Here is a 15,398-nt window from a genome sequence, read left to right as displayed (position 1 = left end):
GCTCTGCTGTGACACAAGAAGTGTGTTGTCCTGCTGATATCTGCAGAGCCACGTTTACTGCCAGGAGGAGGCCTGCTCACATCCCACAACAGCGAAGACCAGCAGGTCAGAGGTGTTCTGTCAGCTCTGAAGAGGCTGGCATGTTCCGCTAATTTGGGGGCCCCTGGTTTAATCAGCGAGACTCTTGGTATTTTTGCAATAGCATACGAATGCTGAGAGGCAGGAATGAGGGCTCTGAAGGAAGGCATGTGCCCTGAGATGAGGTAGAAGCTGTCTGGTACTTTTTAGAAAGTTAAATTAGAGCCTAGGGTGCTAAATGTGGTGGATTCAGCACTCAGGATAGAGGTCTACTGCTGCTGGTGGAGAAGCTGCAGGGTCTTTAATCATACAGGGAAATGCTGCTTTTTTTTTGTCAGGCAGCTCTTTTCTAGGTGGCAACAGCATGCCCCAACATGGGGTAAAACCAAGGCCCATCCCCAGCACATTGCATCCACAGGGACCAAGTGCTTCAGATACATTCTCTTCAAAATTCTGCAGAAGCAGCTCCTTGAATGTAAAAGGTAACCCATACTGCTCTGAAGGCCAGCATCAGCTGCCTTCCCAGATAACCCGGGTCAGTGAATCCTCCTTAATTTGCAGTTGCAGCTCAAAAGTTGAGTTACTTTTGAGTAAGCGATCTACTCTCCTAAAAGCAAGTTCTCTGCCTTAATAACTCCCTTTGGCATTCAGAGCATCAGGATGGGGAGAGCTCTGTCTGTCCTGGACTGCCTCATTCACCTTTCGAGGAACACGTGACTTTGCTAACAGTACTGGAACAAGAGCCAAAAGAATGAATATTCCTCATTTCTTTGTTGCCATTTTAAAAGTGGATAACCATTTAATTAGTTGTTCACCCTCTGGGGCTGTAAGTTCTTGTATAATTAGATAATGAGCAATTATCATTACAGCATTTTGTTCTCACGTGGTACTACATGGATTCCAGCACTGACCACGTTTCAAAGGCTTGTGTTCCAGGCTATTACCCAGTAAGGCTATGGGAAGTGCTAGCACCTCCTTTACAAGAAGACTTTCTTAGAGGGGACAATTTACCAGTATTACAGGTGCTAATATAAATCTCACCTGCTCTTACTGGACATGCCCCATGGTAGTTTGAGGTAGTGTTGATACCCACTACAATGGGAAAACCCTAAAATATTCCAAGGAAATTATGTGGTTGGGTGCTTCCCGAAATACTGCCTTTCATGTCCTTAATGCCACCCTTGCCTTTCCTGCTTTGGCAGGGAAAGCCAACATCAGGGTTACACAGAGTGGTTTAGAACACAAAGTTATTGGACAACACGAAGGTTTAGATTTGGAGTAGCCCCCAGAAGGGCTGCTGTGCTAAGAAAAGTGCCTGATGCAAGTCAGGACTTACAGGATGTACTTGTGTTGAGGTCAGCAACTGGCAATTAATTAATTCATTAAAATACCTGGAGAGATTTAAAATGGGCACATGGCGAGAACATGCGTGCAAGAGGAGGATCTTGAAACCACTTAAGCTTCAGGGCAAACAAAAAGCAGATGGGAGACGGGTGCAGTGATGAAAAGGTGTAGGCAAGGGGCCCATATCTGTCATTATTCCTGCAGCTACAATTTAATTACCATTCCTAGGCTTTGGGGAACAGAGATTTTTTTAATTTTTTTTTTTTTAAAGGTATGGGAAGGAACACAAGTACTGCAGTTGGAAGATGCCCCTTAGCATCATCCCAAGTCTCTGCTTAGACTCTTAATATGCTTTACTCATCACCCAGAATAGAAACTGTTTCCCTAATCTTTAATGTTAAGGAATTGCTTTCAAAGGGAAAAAAATAAAATTGAGAAGCAAAGCTCCACGCTTCCTCTCCTCCCTGAACTTCTCTCCTTCTTTCAGCAGCAGAACTCAGCACAAGGCACAAGGAGGGCAAGCAGCCCTTCTCCAGCTGTCTGGGCAATGAGATGTGCACTGCTATCTTGTTTCATGCAGTTGTTAGTTGGGACAATAGGCTGCAACAACAGGTTACTGAAAGGTAAGTCATTTACCTGGAGAATGTTACTTAAAGTTGATCTTAATGTTTTAATGCAGTGAAGGTAAGAGGCAAAATTAGCAGCCTACTCTGAATGAAAGATTTTTTTTTTTTTTTTCCTGAGGCCTATAATGGCAAAGTGACAGTGACTTACACCACCAGGACAACAAACCAACCCATAGAAGGGAACAAGTATCACATGGCAGGGCTCATATAAAGCAATATTTTAGTTTAGATTTTAATACTTGCTGAAAAGGTCCAAACCCATTTTTTTTATATCATTCTCCTGCTTGCTGGAACACAGGAAGAGATATATTTGGATTTAAAAAAAATAATCAAAACAACAAAAAAACAAAACTTGATTTTTCACAGTATTGAAACAACTAATGAAGCTTGTTTGTGGAAAATAGATGAAGTGCCCGCAGGGAGGAATTCACTATTGAAAAAGTTGACTAGCAAATGTCAACTGAGCTGTATTTAGTCCTTTCCACACAAAAGCCATGTCAGGCAAAGCAAGCCAAAGGGGAGGAGTAGGGAACATGAATTATTACTGAGCAGAGGTAAAGCCTGATTTTTTTTCCCCCCAAAGAATGCACAGTGATAGAATAAATATTTGGGGGTTGGGAGCTTTTTTTTTTTGCTATTAAAATCCTGTCTACCTAAGATAGCATATGTTTGACCTAGCCACTGAGACAGAGGCACCCAGAACTAAACTGCACATACTGGTTCACTCTAAGAAAACCAAAGCCATTATCCTACTGGGGACATGATGCCTGGGGAACATACAGAACAGCATGTACAATGAGCTGGGGTGAAGAGGCTGGTTGAGCTCATTTCAAAAGCCAGATAAATGCATCGTGATTAGTGGGCCAGCCACTAATCCACACAGCAAGTTGAGAATTACAAAATTCCAGATGCAAGAGCTGCTTCAAACCAGTGCATCATTCTAAATGCTACACGTTACCCTTCATACAGTTCTTCTATCAGTTACAATGAGGGATGCAGCTGAAGTAGCACGAGGTCAAAACGCCAAGATTTTTCCAAGAGCACTATTACGTGGCTTCTGAGCTTAGCCAGGGATGCTGAAGTCCGTACAAGTCGAGGGCTCTTCCCATTTTGCAGTAGAGAGCATAAAGCTTGAACTAAAAATGATTCCTGTCTAATCATAAGGATTTTATTTTCTTTTTAAAGAAACTAGGATGGAGGGAGTGGAGTCTTGGGTAGAGAATGGAGTAGAGGTACTTTTCTCACTCTGTGACAGCAATCAATAGGGAATGTGTTATTTTGTCATGTCAGATTTCCTCTGCATAAGCAGCTCATAATAGTTTTGTGATGGAAGTTAAGTTAGAGAAAAACTGACAGAACTGTGATTTCCCAAAGGAAACAAAGCAAACATAGTCTACTTTGAAAAAAAATCTGATTTTATTTTTGTATTGAAAAGACCTGTCAATTTAAATAGATGTTTATTTCCATTCATGGTCCCAACCAGTGTTGTGTGTTAACATTATTCAGAACTGTATAAAAAGCCATTTGTGTTACATCAGTTAACATCCTAGAACACTGGGGGGGGAGGGGGCGGGGTTTGAAGCAGCTTAACATTAAAAATAGGATGTTCCCAAGAAACTTACAACTTATGCAGCATCTTCTATTCTAATTTTATAGGAGCTGAAGCATATTGCAAATACAACTCAAGTTATTTGGTCTTAAAAAAAAAAAACCCACAACCAACTTTAAAACCAGATTGCTTTCATAGCAATATTGAAACTGTCAGCTGAGAGAACACACACACACTCGTGTGTGCAAACACACACATGGAAAACCACACTGAGCACAACTGGAACACCCCATTCAGTATTTGGATTACATATGCATTTTTCTGAATCCATGATAGCTGCAATTTAAAATGCTAGTTGCTTTTTTTAATATATACATGGTTTCCATGGAAACCCAAGATTCTGCATAATCAACTGACATTTATTACTCATGGTACTGTGAAGTTCTTTAGTGAAAGGGCCAAATTCCAAAACCTTTACTCAAACATGCACATACCTAACTGAAGCCAATGAACGGGGGAGAAGATGGTTTAGAAAAGGGGTTGCAGGGTCAAGGCCTAGATTTGAAAAAAATCACATGACAGATTGTCATTCAAAAAAGGTTTTTAAATCATTCTTTGGTTTATTTCCATGATTCTCAACACTGTCCAAAAAGCCCAGAGACAGTCACATGAGAAACCATAGCTCTAAAGCAAGCCCACAGCATTTTTAAATCTTGTGTATTAAATGTTCAGAAGACTACAGGAATTCAGAGTACCCCTTACATTCACGTCCCCAAAAATCTAGTAACTGCTTAAGTGCATGCACTGAGGCATGACCGGCATGCCTGTAAATTCATATTGTTCAAGTTAAGAGTAAATATAGCTGCAAAAAACCCCACCCACCTATAATTAAATGGTCATTACTAGCAATACTATAGCGACTGTCTTGTTATTAAAGAAACGCAGACATGGTTTCTGCTTGTTTGGCTCGCTCAGCCAAAAGGAAGCTGTCTGCTCGATTTAGAAAGAGAGCAAATTTTAAGAATCCAAGGGAGTTTAATATTTCCATGTTCCTGGGGTCAATTATTAATGTGAAGATGTAGACAAATGGCAAGTATATGAAAGCATATCTCTTACATTCCAAAGTTTGGAAGTCAAAAGCAGATCTTAACTTCCTTATGCTTAAATGTTATGGTAGGCTTGGAAAACCAGTAAGAAGTGATATAATGTTTCCATGACAAGCAAAGTAGAACTAAGTCTAACTGGCGTGTGTATGCAAGCAGTTTTTGCTATGCTTTATGTAAGGCAGATTTTATTGCAAAGTTAGTTACCAGTCTGCTAGTAGGAAGAAAATACAGGCAACTATACTCAGAGAAGATGGCTGATAATTACTAGTGACAACTTCTATTTTTCAGAACAACTCAGCTTTAATGTACTTTCTGGAAACAGCATTTTCATCATTGGTTTTTCACTTCCTTCCCCATCCCACGTTAAGTATCAAAAATCAAGACGGACAAAATGAATTGTGGATATTTACCAACCAACAACATCTCATATTCCAATGTTATTTTTAACTGGAACAAATATAGGTCATTCTTTATAACCTACTGCCAGTGGTTGTTTATAAATATCTGCTTGCTGCAATAAACACTGGTCAATGAAACATTCATTTGCAGTAACTACTTGGCACTAGGTTAATATACTTGTAAAGTTTAAGGGAAGTGCTTCTGATGTACATACAAGCACTTAAAACATCAGACTTTTAAAACTTAGTTCTGGGGGGGTTTAATATCTATAGTTACAGTTTTCACAAGCATTTCTGAAAGTATTAAATCTCTTCAGAAGTTTAGAGGCTCCTGTCTCAGCATATCTAAGTTTCTCAACAATTACAGAATAGCTAATTTAACATTCTTGCTTGCTATGCTGAGACAACACGGTACCAAAATTTAGCTATAAAAAGAGGCATTTTTGGTCAGACTGACCCCAGTTGTCCCTTAACAGAAAAGCAACACAGCTCAAACCTGTCTCCTCCCTCCAGAAAAAGACACCTAAGGCCACAAATTTACATTTGCCAGAATATCAGGTGTTTCTCTGTTTGTGGCAACTGTGTACATGCCCACTTAGAGAAATACAGTATGAAAGCCCCACCACCGCCTTTAAGGTTAAACCACCTCAGAAGCCACTTTAGGCAGCAGTGTGCATGGAACCACATGACATCGAAACAGTGTGTTAAAGCCATTCCAGCTCGTTAAACTAGTTTCTAACAATGTTTAATCAAAATTCCTAATTGCAGGAAAGAAAAAAAATAATCTTCATGTAGAGAGAGGCGAAAGGATGCAAAAATAACCACCACAATGATCCAATAGCGAAAACTCCTGTTTAAAGGTTTTCTTATGCTAAAAAAGGCACACAACCCCTTGTGAACTAGAGACAAAAGCTAGCAGTACTACAGCAATAAACCCAGAAGAAAAAGCCTACCAGAATTACCCAATTGCCTACTGAGAAGGAACAATGAAGTAGACAGGCTGCTCTTGCTCTGTTTTGTTTGCAGGGAAGTGGTCAAATTTAATAGTCAAATTTAGCCACATTAAGAAACATTTAACAAAAGCTACCCCAAGAAACCAGAACAAAACCTGACCTTTGGGTCAAAAGGCCACAGACAGGCCTTTCCATAGCATGTAGCTGAGTGAGTTCAGAGATTGGCAATGAAAGAAAAAAAAAAAGCTTTAGACATGTGATCGGAACAAGCTTTGGGATTTATCGAACAGTCACACCAAGCTTCTCCAGCACACGCACTCCCTTTTCTTGGTATTCTTGTCGGGTCATCCAGAAGTTGTCTTTGTCTTTCATGATGTCTGCTAGAACCGCACCACCCAAAAACACCATGTGCTTTCGACGAGGTGGATCTTCAATTCGGATCTTAAATTTCTAAGAAAGAGAAAAGAAACTATTACGAGGATTCTTGCAACAAAGCCCTTCAAAATAAAATTGTACTTTCCACCAGAATGATGAAGTGGAAACTGTTTAGTGAGAAAAACGCAACCAAAACACTGAAATGCTAGCACAGCGCCCAGCTTGCTTAACCGAAGTAAAATAACTACTTTGCACTGGAAATGAGAGTCAGCTATTGACGCCTTCCCCAAAATTATACTTTCAGTATATCCGCAAAAAGCCCAGGAGTCAGAATCAGAAGTAAAGACCGTATTTTTAAATTTCATGAACATGGTGAAATACTTCCTAAGGTTCAATGGATAAAATTATCAGAAGTTACCAGATCATCAAATCACAAAATATTTCAGAATTATACCAAGTTTTAGAAGGGCAGACAGAATAGATTTAAATTTATATAATCTAGACCAGCTTAACTAATTAATATTCCCTTAAATTCTCAATGCTAAAGAGCAGTCTTTGACTTCAAGAGCAAAAATGAGTACAGTCAAAGCTATGTATGAAATACTGTTTTAGACTTAAAACATTCTGTACAATTGAGTCATTCCATATAGCTGCAGAAGATGTTCAAGGAACACTGTATTGAGAACCGGGGAAGTTCAATTCAGTTCAACATTAGGAACTCCACTCAAAGGAATTTTCTCTGTAAATATCTCCTTGAAAAGCAGACAGCATTACAATGCAGCGTTACCTCTGTAATCTGTGTGTGGCTGTTGTCTGCTTATCACAGTAACCAATGAACAAGGGAAATTTATTCCACTTGAAGGTGTGTGAGAACACCAGCCTCTTACTTTTGAGTATTTCACTGGTAGCATGAACCAAAGCTTTCACAGAAAAAAAAATATCGTTTTTGCTCACTGATGACTTAAGGCACGAAACCTCATTAGCTTCATTTAACCTACATAACAAGTTGTGCCCTAGCATTTATCATCCCATTTTATGTTCAAACTAACCCAAGACTTCAAGAATTACTTGCTATTAGCACAGATTAGACGATGGCTTTATTGTGAGTATATACACACAAGCCACCTACACGAAACGCAGGGGCGCGAAGAACAGAGAGGCAGCAATTTTGCAAGTTGCATGGAGGGCTACCCACAGCTTCTGTCATTTCTGACTACTTGGTTCCCTCTAGTGGGAATTCAGGATAAACCTCTGCACCACACCAATAACGCAGCGACTCGGTACCTACCGAGAGTTTTTCCACATCTCCTTTCAGAACTCGTTCCAAGTAGAGCTGTTTAAGTTCCCGCTCCAGTCGTGAAGGCAGCCCGGGGTACATGGTGGACCCTCCAGACAGCACAATGTGCTTGTAGAATTCAGACCTGACAAAAAAAAAAGTCTTTCTAAAAAAATAGTCTTTCTAGTGTTGCATAGTACAAGTAGGTACCTGTACGTACAGAGAAGTAAATACAAAGAACAGTCACTACACAAAAACAGCTCTTGCATGAGTCTGGCAGACTTGCTCATGCTTTTCCAGGCGTCCCAGAAAGCAGCATTAAAAACAATATTGCGCTTTCAAGATTTTATCCTTGCTTGTTCATACCAACATAGTCAAGTTTCCAGACAACCTGTTAAGCTCCAAGGAGTCATCTCAGATTGACCCCTCGCTCCCCTAGCAGTTCACACATTAGCGTCTAAAGCAAAAGACGTTACTTTGTTTGAACACAGTTCTTGCGTCACCTCACACCCTGATAGAGGAATTTAAGCGTTCTGCTCTTACCTGGTATCAATGTCAGCAGCCTGGATGGTGTTAAACAGCAATTCAGCCACACCAACCCCCTCTACATTGATTAAGTGAGGCTGGAAGAGAGCCTCCGGTGCCTCAAACCGTTCTCCACCAACTTTGATAATCCTGCCATCTGGGAGCTAGTGAAGAAAAAACACCATTTAGAAGACTACTTTTAGCCACCTGGATACTAAACAAACCAAGAGGAAGTGACCTACGTTGTTTCCTACTGCTTTAAAACAGGAAATTGTTGATAATTGTCACCACTGCAAGAAGTCATTCAGTACTACTAAAAGAAGATACAAATTCTTCAATCATTATGCAATGTACTTAGAGACATCAAGGACCAGATACATCGATACTGACGTACCGAACATTTCCTTGCAATACAGCACCTAATATCGATTCAAAAGAGTAATGCTTTCCTGCAGTTCTTTTCTTCCATGCATGATCACAGGAAGTTCCCACTAAGAGCAAGTTTACCATTCTTGCCTCACATGTGTCACTGCTAGATGGGTGAAGCAGAAACAATCTGACATGCTAGACTAAGTCCACTTTCTCTACAAGTTCCTGTACCATAATACTCAAATTTCAAGGATCTACAATGGCAAAAATGAGTACAAAGTCTTATGGAAAATCTGAAAAGAAAACAAAAAGCTTTTAAAAGTTCTCAGAACCAAGTAATCTTGATTCTACAGACTGTTATGTCTGGGAAGTGAGCTACTGCCAAGAAAAATTTAGAAGGAATCAAAGCTAGATGCTATCCGAATTTAAACCTACGAAGTTTAGGACAAGAAAAGCTGTCTCAAAACACTCACCGTGTAGGATTCAACTAGTACTGTGGTCTCTAATGCCAGTTTCTGCTCCTGTTCAATGTTGTATCCCACGTAACATAGCTTTTCCTTGATCATGCGAACAGTCTCAAAATCAGCAGAATGGTTGAAAGCATACCCTCGTAGTAAGAGGAGCTAGAGGGGACATATTAGGTTACCAGTACAAGAGGAACAGCCCAGATCTCTTTATCAGTAGATGGATACATTCAAATACCTACCTTTAAAAGTTCATCCTTCTTTAACTTCTAATTTAGTATTAAGTCAAATCTGTCACAGTGTACCCATTATTACCAGAAAAGTAGAATAGCAGCAGCATTACTCCAAATGGGAAACTTTCTTCATCATTACAACTTTCAGTATAACCATTAGAAAAACAAGTGAAAGGTAACAAAAATAATTCTTATGTTTAGGACTTCACTTCAGAACACTCCAGCATTCCAATTTAACCTTAAGATTTGTCAATCCAGAGTGTTGCTTATATTTAAAAAACCCAACCAAACAGTCTATAAAACATACTGTCTTATTTAATAATCAGGGAAGAATCACTACACTGTTTTCCACATTGTAAGAAAAAGTCTTTCTAAAAAATAGATGAGTAGAACTGATAGAATACAATTTTGTTTTCATTTTATGCATCAGGAAAGCCAACTTTTGAGTTTTTCCTTCCCAAATATGGAATAAAATCCCTTCCTACAAGACTGCCACTAAGAAAATGTGAAGTCTCTGAATAATATCAGTAATATGACATGTAATTTAGATGAGAAAACATAAGGATAGACTGAAGCAATACAGAGAATACAGGAGTTCTTTCTGTAGAAATTTCTTACTGTGAGGGTGGTGAGGCACTGCAACAGGTTGCCCAGAGAGGTTGTGGCAACCCCCTCCCTGGAAGTGTTCAAGGCCAGGCTGGATGGGGCTTTGGGCAACCTGGTCTTGTGAAGGGTGTCCCTGCCCATGGCAGGGGGGTTGGAACTAGATGAGCTTTGAGGTCCCTTCCAACCCAAACCATTCTGTGATTTTATGATTCTAGTTAACATATGAATAATAAAGGGAAAATGTATAGTGGTTTCTTGCTATCAAGGGATTTTAACTTGAACTGATGTACCACAGATACCAGCCTCCACCTTAAAAATTCTTTCCACCTTACCTTGATGAGGTACCTAGTGATATCCCTCCCAGCGATGTCTAACCGTCTGGTGAGATGAGGAAGAGAGAAACCTTCATAAACTGGGCAGATATGAGTTACACCATCTCCAGAGTCCACAACAACACCAGTCAACAAACCTAAAAGAATGGCAGGGAGGGAAGAAAAAAAAAGCCAACAACAACTTTTATTAGCACCTTCATAAACAGAGCAGAATAGTAGCGAGTTTAAGATAGGATTTTTTACTGTAACCTTAACACAACCTCTGTTCCTCCAGCCATCATTCTGGGAAAAGTAGTCACAATTTAAAATTCAGTTATTTCCATTCAGCTGGATTCTAAACTTAAGGTTTTCACAGTAACAAATGCTTTTTTTAATAGTATTTTTTTAAAAAGTATTTAAATTTTAAAAAGTACTTTTTAAAAAAGTATTACCTCTGCTTTTTCCTAGATGTTTATAACTCTACCGTTCACAATTTTATCTGGTGTTTTGACATCTTAAATTGCATTCTAATTAAAGAGAATATCTAAGATCATTAAATGCTTGTTGGGGCACAAATTCCTCTTCAGATTCAGCTGTATAGGTACAACCTTATATTAATTTCTCAAATACAAAGAATCCTAGAGGTATTCAGGCCACAAGTTTATCTTGTTACAATTATTAGGACTCGTTGATTTTGACTGGTATTCAAAAAACAAACAATGCTTTCATAAGGTCGAGAATATTTGGATTATACAGCACACGTTTTTTTCCCCACAGAAGTAGCGTTAGGCTAAATCAGATCCACTTTCATAGACTGAAGAAATTAAATCCAGTGAAAAAAGTTTACCTTAACACCATTAAATTCTAAGGTGTACAAAACTGAGATATCATAAACATGTCAAAGCAGAAGTTTCTATACTTTACTAACAAATTAAATAATAAGAAGAATTAATGGTTAAAGTTGCTTAGAAAACAGTTTTATAGTTTCTCACAAGCTACCTAAAGCAAGAAAATATGTTTTAAGGGAAGACCTTAAAATAATGAAGGAATATTTAATACATAATGGCAAGGTACATTGGTTTGGCTACTGTAATTTGCTCAAGTGTTGTAAACAGAAGGCAAACAAATTGGTTATTTGCCTCAAATGAACCAAAGAACACACCTTGGTTCAGCTGTGTGATCAGATCTTCAGATTTATTAGTGAACTGAAATAACTGCTATGCAAACACAACAAGTCTTGCAATCGGACACACACAGTAAGGAAGGAAATAGTCACAAGAGACTACACCTAACTCCAAAAGACTGTTGTGAGGAACTGCTAAAGAATTTCCTAATTAGAACTAGGTTTTGATATATACATCCCTTTGCCTTTAAAAAGCACACAAGCACACAGAATTCCAGGTAAAAGCAACAGTTAGGCTTAAGAGAGTTTTAACAGCAGCAACAAAATGTGGTGCACTGAAATGAGGCATGTCTCTCTATGTAATTTTAGCCACCACTGTAATGTTTAATGCAATACATAAGTAGAATGTTTTAAAGAGCTTTTTTTAATTTCAAAAGCAAGTGTGCTATTTACATGCCACTTAGTTTTTATGTCTTAGAAGATCTTCAAATTTGTTTCAGATGCTAGTATGTAGAAACACTGTGGACTGCTCTAAGTTGTTTTGCTTTTTGTTATTCACAAAAGTACTTACTATGGTAAAATACATGTACAATTACAGCGGAATTTATGTTAGTCAATTAAATATTTACAAGGAATCAAACCAAAGAAAATACAAGGGGAAAAAAGAGTAATAACACAGATCACAGCAAATAAAATTAATATCCAGGTCTGCAAAAGTGGTTTTGGTTCAACTAGTTTTAATGACCTGCATAACAGAACCACCCTTCCAGTAGACCATCGCTTTTGCTCTTGGACATAGAAACTATGGTGACGCGTTAATGGAAAAGGATATTTATGTCCTGCTATGTGACAACTAAATACACCAAACCACTAGTAAACAGATGTAAGGAGTCATGTTATTACAACTGATGTACTTGAGTAACTTCTTAAAATCGGTTGCAGTCAATGGTAGAATTTCTGTCTAATTCAGTAAATTCATAATTTTCTCCTCAGGCTGAGGATCATTTATACTAGATTCTTTTGCTGTAGATAAACAATTTTTTTTTTTTTAAACTAAAAATAGTGCAAAAGTCACCTGGTCATCATCTTGAAATTCACTTATGGTAATAAATTTTTCCTTTATCAGAAAAATCAAAAGTATGTCATTAAGACTTGGAAACATGCCAAAGGCTAAACTACTACACCCTGAAACAATGACAGTTTTGATAAACCAGGGTTTTGCATTTACAAGCATGTCTCCACAGTTGGTTGATGAAAATAACACTGACAGTAATACCTATCAATAGCTCCTCAAAACAAAAAGCAAGCCTGTAAGTAAGAGCTGAGCTTACTTACAACAGCATTAAATTAAGCCCAAGACCCATTAATACCATATTAGTACTTTGGCTCAGCAACATATTTATAAACTAAACAGATTTTAAGTTATCTTTGCCTACCTTGAGCATACAAAGTAAGAACAGCCTGAATGGCTACATACACCCCAGAAAACTGGTATGTCTCAAACATAACCTGTAAAATGAAGGCAAAAATTAATGTCCAAAACAGGCCAACAATTTAAAAGAAATTTCATGTATGTTTGAAAATTGTATTTCTACAATCCTGTATTTTTACTAATCAAAAACACTTTCCGAGAAATTTCATCACACAGATTCTACACAAACATTAGAAACCTACTTGCTTTATGGCAGTAAGTAGTACATTCAGTTCTATACCTTACCTGTTCATGCAAGACGAGCCATATGAAATATTCTACATCCGTTTAGCAACGAAAGCGAATACTTTCAAGAAACCCACATACCAAATTCTGCAGCTTTATTAAGCCATTTTCCAAAGTGCTTAATGAGTGGGAGGCCAGCCAAGTACTTCATTACTGAAGTGTGACTTGGGAATGAAATGTTTGTTAAAGGTGTATGCTTTAAATTTAATGAAGTTCAGGTATTTTTCTTCTTCATATCAAGCCCTACAGACTTTGTACAACTGCAGGCTAGGCCAAGTAAAGACCAGGCAGACTCCTACACATATAGGCCTAGAATCAGCCCTGTGTCACAGGCTGTTCTCAGCATCTGGGTCGCCTTCTTCCCTTCTTTAAAGCACAACTGCTGACAAACTTCTAAAATTAGCATAAAATCCACTACAATTGAAATAGTACAGGTAGGGCTGCTTGGTTACAACATACCACAGGTTTGCAGAACTCTTACTGAAACATGAAAATTAACTGCCTGTCTTGTAAACTAGCTTCCCCTACCCACTAAACTAGTTTCAGTGAAGAAACAGAGTCTAAGATTAAAGGATGTAGAGTTTATAGGATCTTGTCATCTTTATAAACACAAAAAAGGCCAAGTAAACAAGTCATACTACACAGCAGTTTTCCCCTCAAAATGCTTTACCAGGAAAAACGGATGAACTCTGATTATTCCAGCACATACAGAAGTTTTGCTTTTGCTATTCTGCAGCCTCCTGAGCACTTCTGCAACTTCTACAATTAGAAAGTGATTAAATCCTAAGTACTCCCACAGCTCAAGTAAAAGATACCTAAATATTTTTAAAGAAAAAGAGCTGATGCCTCACAATTTTAGAATTCTGAACTATTTAAAGTACCTCCTCTGTCAGAATAGTGTGATTTTAAACGGCTGGCCCATATAAAAAACCTGATCCTTGCGAAGTCAAGTTAATTACTTCATAGCTGTATTGAGCACACTGCAAAACCCCTGGGAAGACTGATGCCGCCTTTCTCGGGTATTTGCTGTGAGCACGCAGTATAGCAGAAGTCAAGCAGAAAGGAACACAGAGGAGGTGAGCCGCAGAGCACCCTGCCATAAGAACATCACGCTTCAGGTTTTTATAAACCCCCAACATGAACTGGGTAATAAAAAGGAAATTTAATACAGTAGTCAGGTACATGGGCTAAGCATGAGCAAGACATTGCAAGGCTGGCTAGTCACTTCCGTACTGGCCAGAATTTAGCACATACACGATACCTTCAGAAACAAGAAGCAGAAGTGCCTGCCAAAAAAGGAACAGTTGAAAGGGCAACTCAAAAACAGTTTGAGTAGTCATTGTCTAAAACCAGCACTATTCCAATGGATGAGTCCCTCAAACAACCCGAGTGCTTGCAAAATGAAAAACTAATTTAAGAAAAATCTAGATTATCATCTTCATACAACAAAATGAATATTCAAATGGCATTAGTTAATGCCTTCACATGTACTAAAACCCTAGAAGCCACTGCAAAACCCTTTTATACAACCTATATGCAGGCCTTTGAGGGGGTTGTTATTCTTTAAGACATCTAGGTCTGTTCTATTTGACAGGAAAAATGCCTTGCCACAGGACACATATGTTAACAAATCTTAAGATGTAAACACTGAGCAGGATGTTCTGAAAATATTCTTCTTCCTGTGACAACAGGTTTTTGGATTACCTACAAAGTGATGTTCTAATTTGGTATAGAAAAGAACTAAAAATTGGGGAAAAAAGCTAAAGAACACTAGTTTGGGATTAGGAGAAGTGACTGTGCTAGAGTATCTCTACAGCTACCTGATATGCCATTAGTCTGGCTGCTCCTGAGGGTATTAGAGAATAAGAATGCAGCAGATAACTAGGGACAAACAAACAGCAAACACTCAATTAACTAGTTGTCTTGTACATGTTATGAAAGAAACGGCACTTTAAAAATATATTTTTACAATATAGCTGTCCTGTGAACACTTGCTGCTGATACTACATAGCTGAGTTTGATGGAGCGATGGGGTGAGGAAAGAGAATGACTGGAAGTAGAATGAAGTACCAGTGTATATAATTAACTATCATCTTGATATGGTCCAGATGACTAAGCTTTTCTTTTAAAAATGCTACTGCACTGTATCACAAAACGCAGAGACATTACTATGTTTACTGCAGGCTTTAGGAAAAATCTTAATTCAGTCCTCTGCTTCATATTGGGCTAGCCTCCCTGAAAAGGAGAAGTCCATGTCAAAAATGGAAGGAGTATAAATATATTGCAGTTAGAAAACTAGATATTGCTAGTCCTTTTATCACTGTGATCCATTAAAAATATTAACA

The 15,398-nt window shown here is 38.4% G+C and overlaps 1 protein-coding gene across 2 annotated transcripts in view; it reads right to left on the bottom strand.

The window, feature by feature from the left end:
• Positions 1 to 3,445: 3,445 nt before the first annotated feature.
• ACTR2 (actin related protein 2) overlaps positions 3,446 to 15,398 on the bottom strand; it is a 25,640-nt gene continuing 13,687 nt past the window's right edge. For both annotated transcript variants that reach the window (XM_054822422.1, XM_054822423.1), the window contains exons 4-9: positions 12,773 to 12,845; positions 10,235 to 10,371; positions 9,073 to 9,222; positions 8,249 to 8,394; positions 7,718 to 7,850; positions 3,446 to 6,504 (exon numbers count right to left, since the gene is read on the bottom strand). In XM_054822422.1, coding sequence (XP_054678397.1) covers positions 6,334 to 6,504; positions 7,718 to 7,850; positions 8,249 to 8,394; positions 9,073 to 9,222; positions 10,235 to 10,371; positions 12,773 to 12,845 — 810 coding nt within the window. In that variant the 3' untranslated portion in view covers positions 3,446 to 6,333. The remainder of the gene's footprint in view (positions 6,505 to 7,717; positions 7,851 to 8,248; positions 8,395 to 9,072; positions 9,223 to 10,234; positions 10,372 to 12,772; positions 12,846 to 15,398) is intronic.

The sequence above is a fragment of the Grus americana genome, chromosome 3 (assembly GCF_028858705.1).
Source record: "Grus americana isolate bGruAme1 chromosome 3, bGruAme1.mat, whole genome shotgun sequence".
Classification (NCBI taxonomy): Eukaryota; Metazoa; Chordata; class Aves; order Gruiformes; family Gruidae; genus Grus; species Grus americana.
Note: the sequence above shows the minus strand (reverse complement) of the source record. Positions and strands in the feature narration are given on the sequence as shown.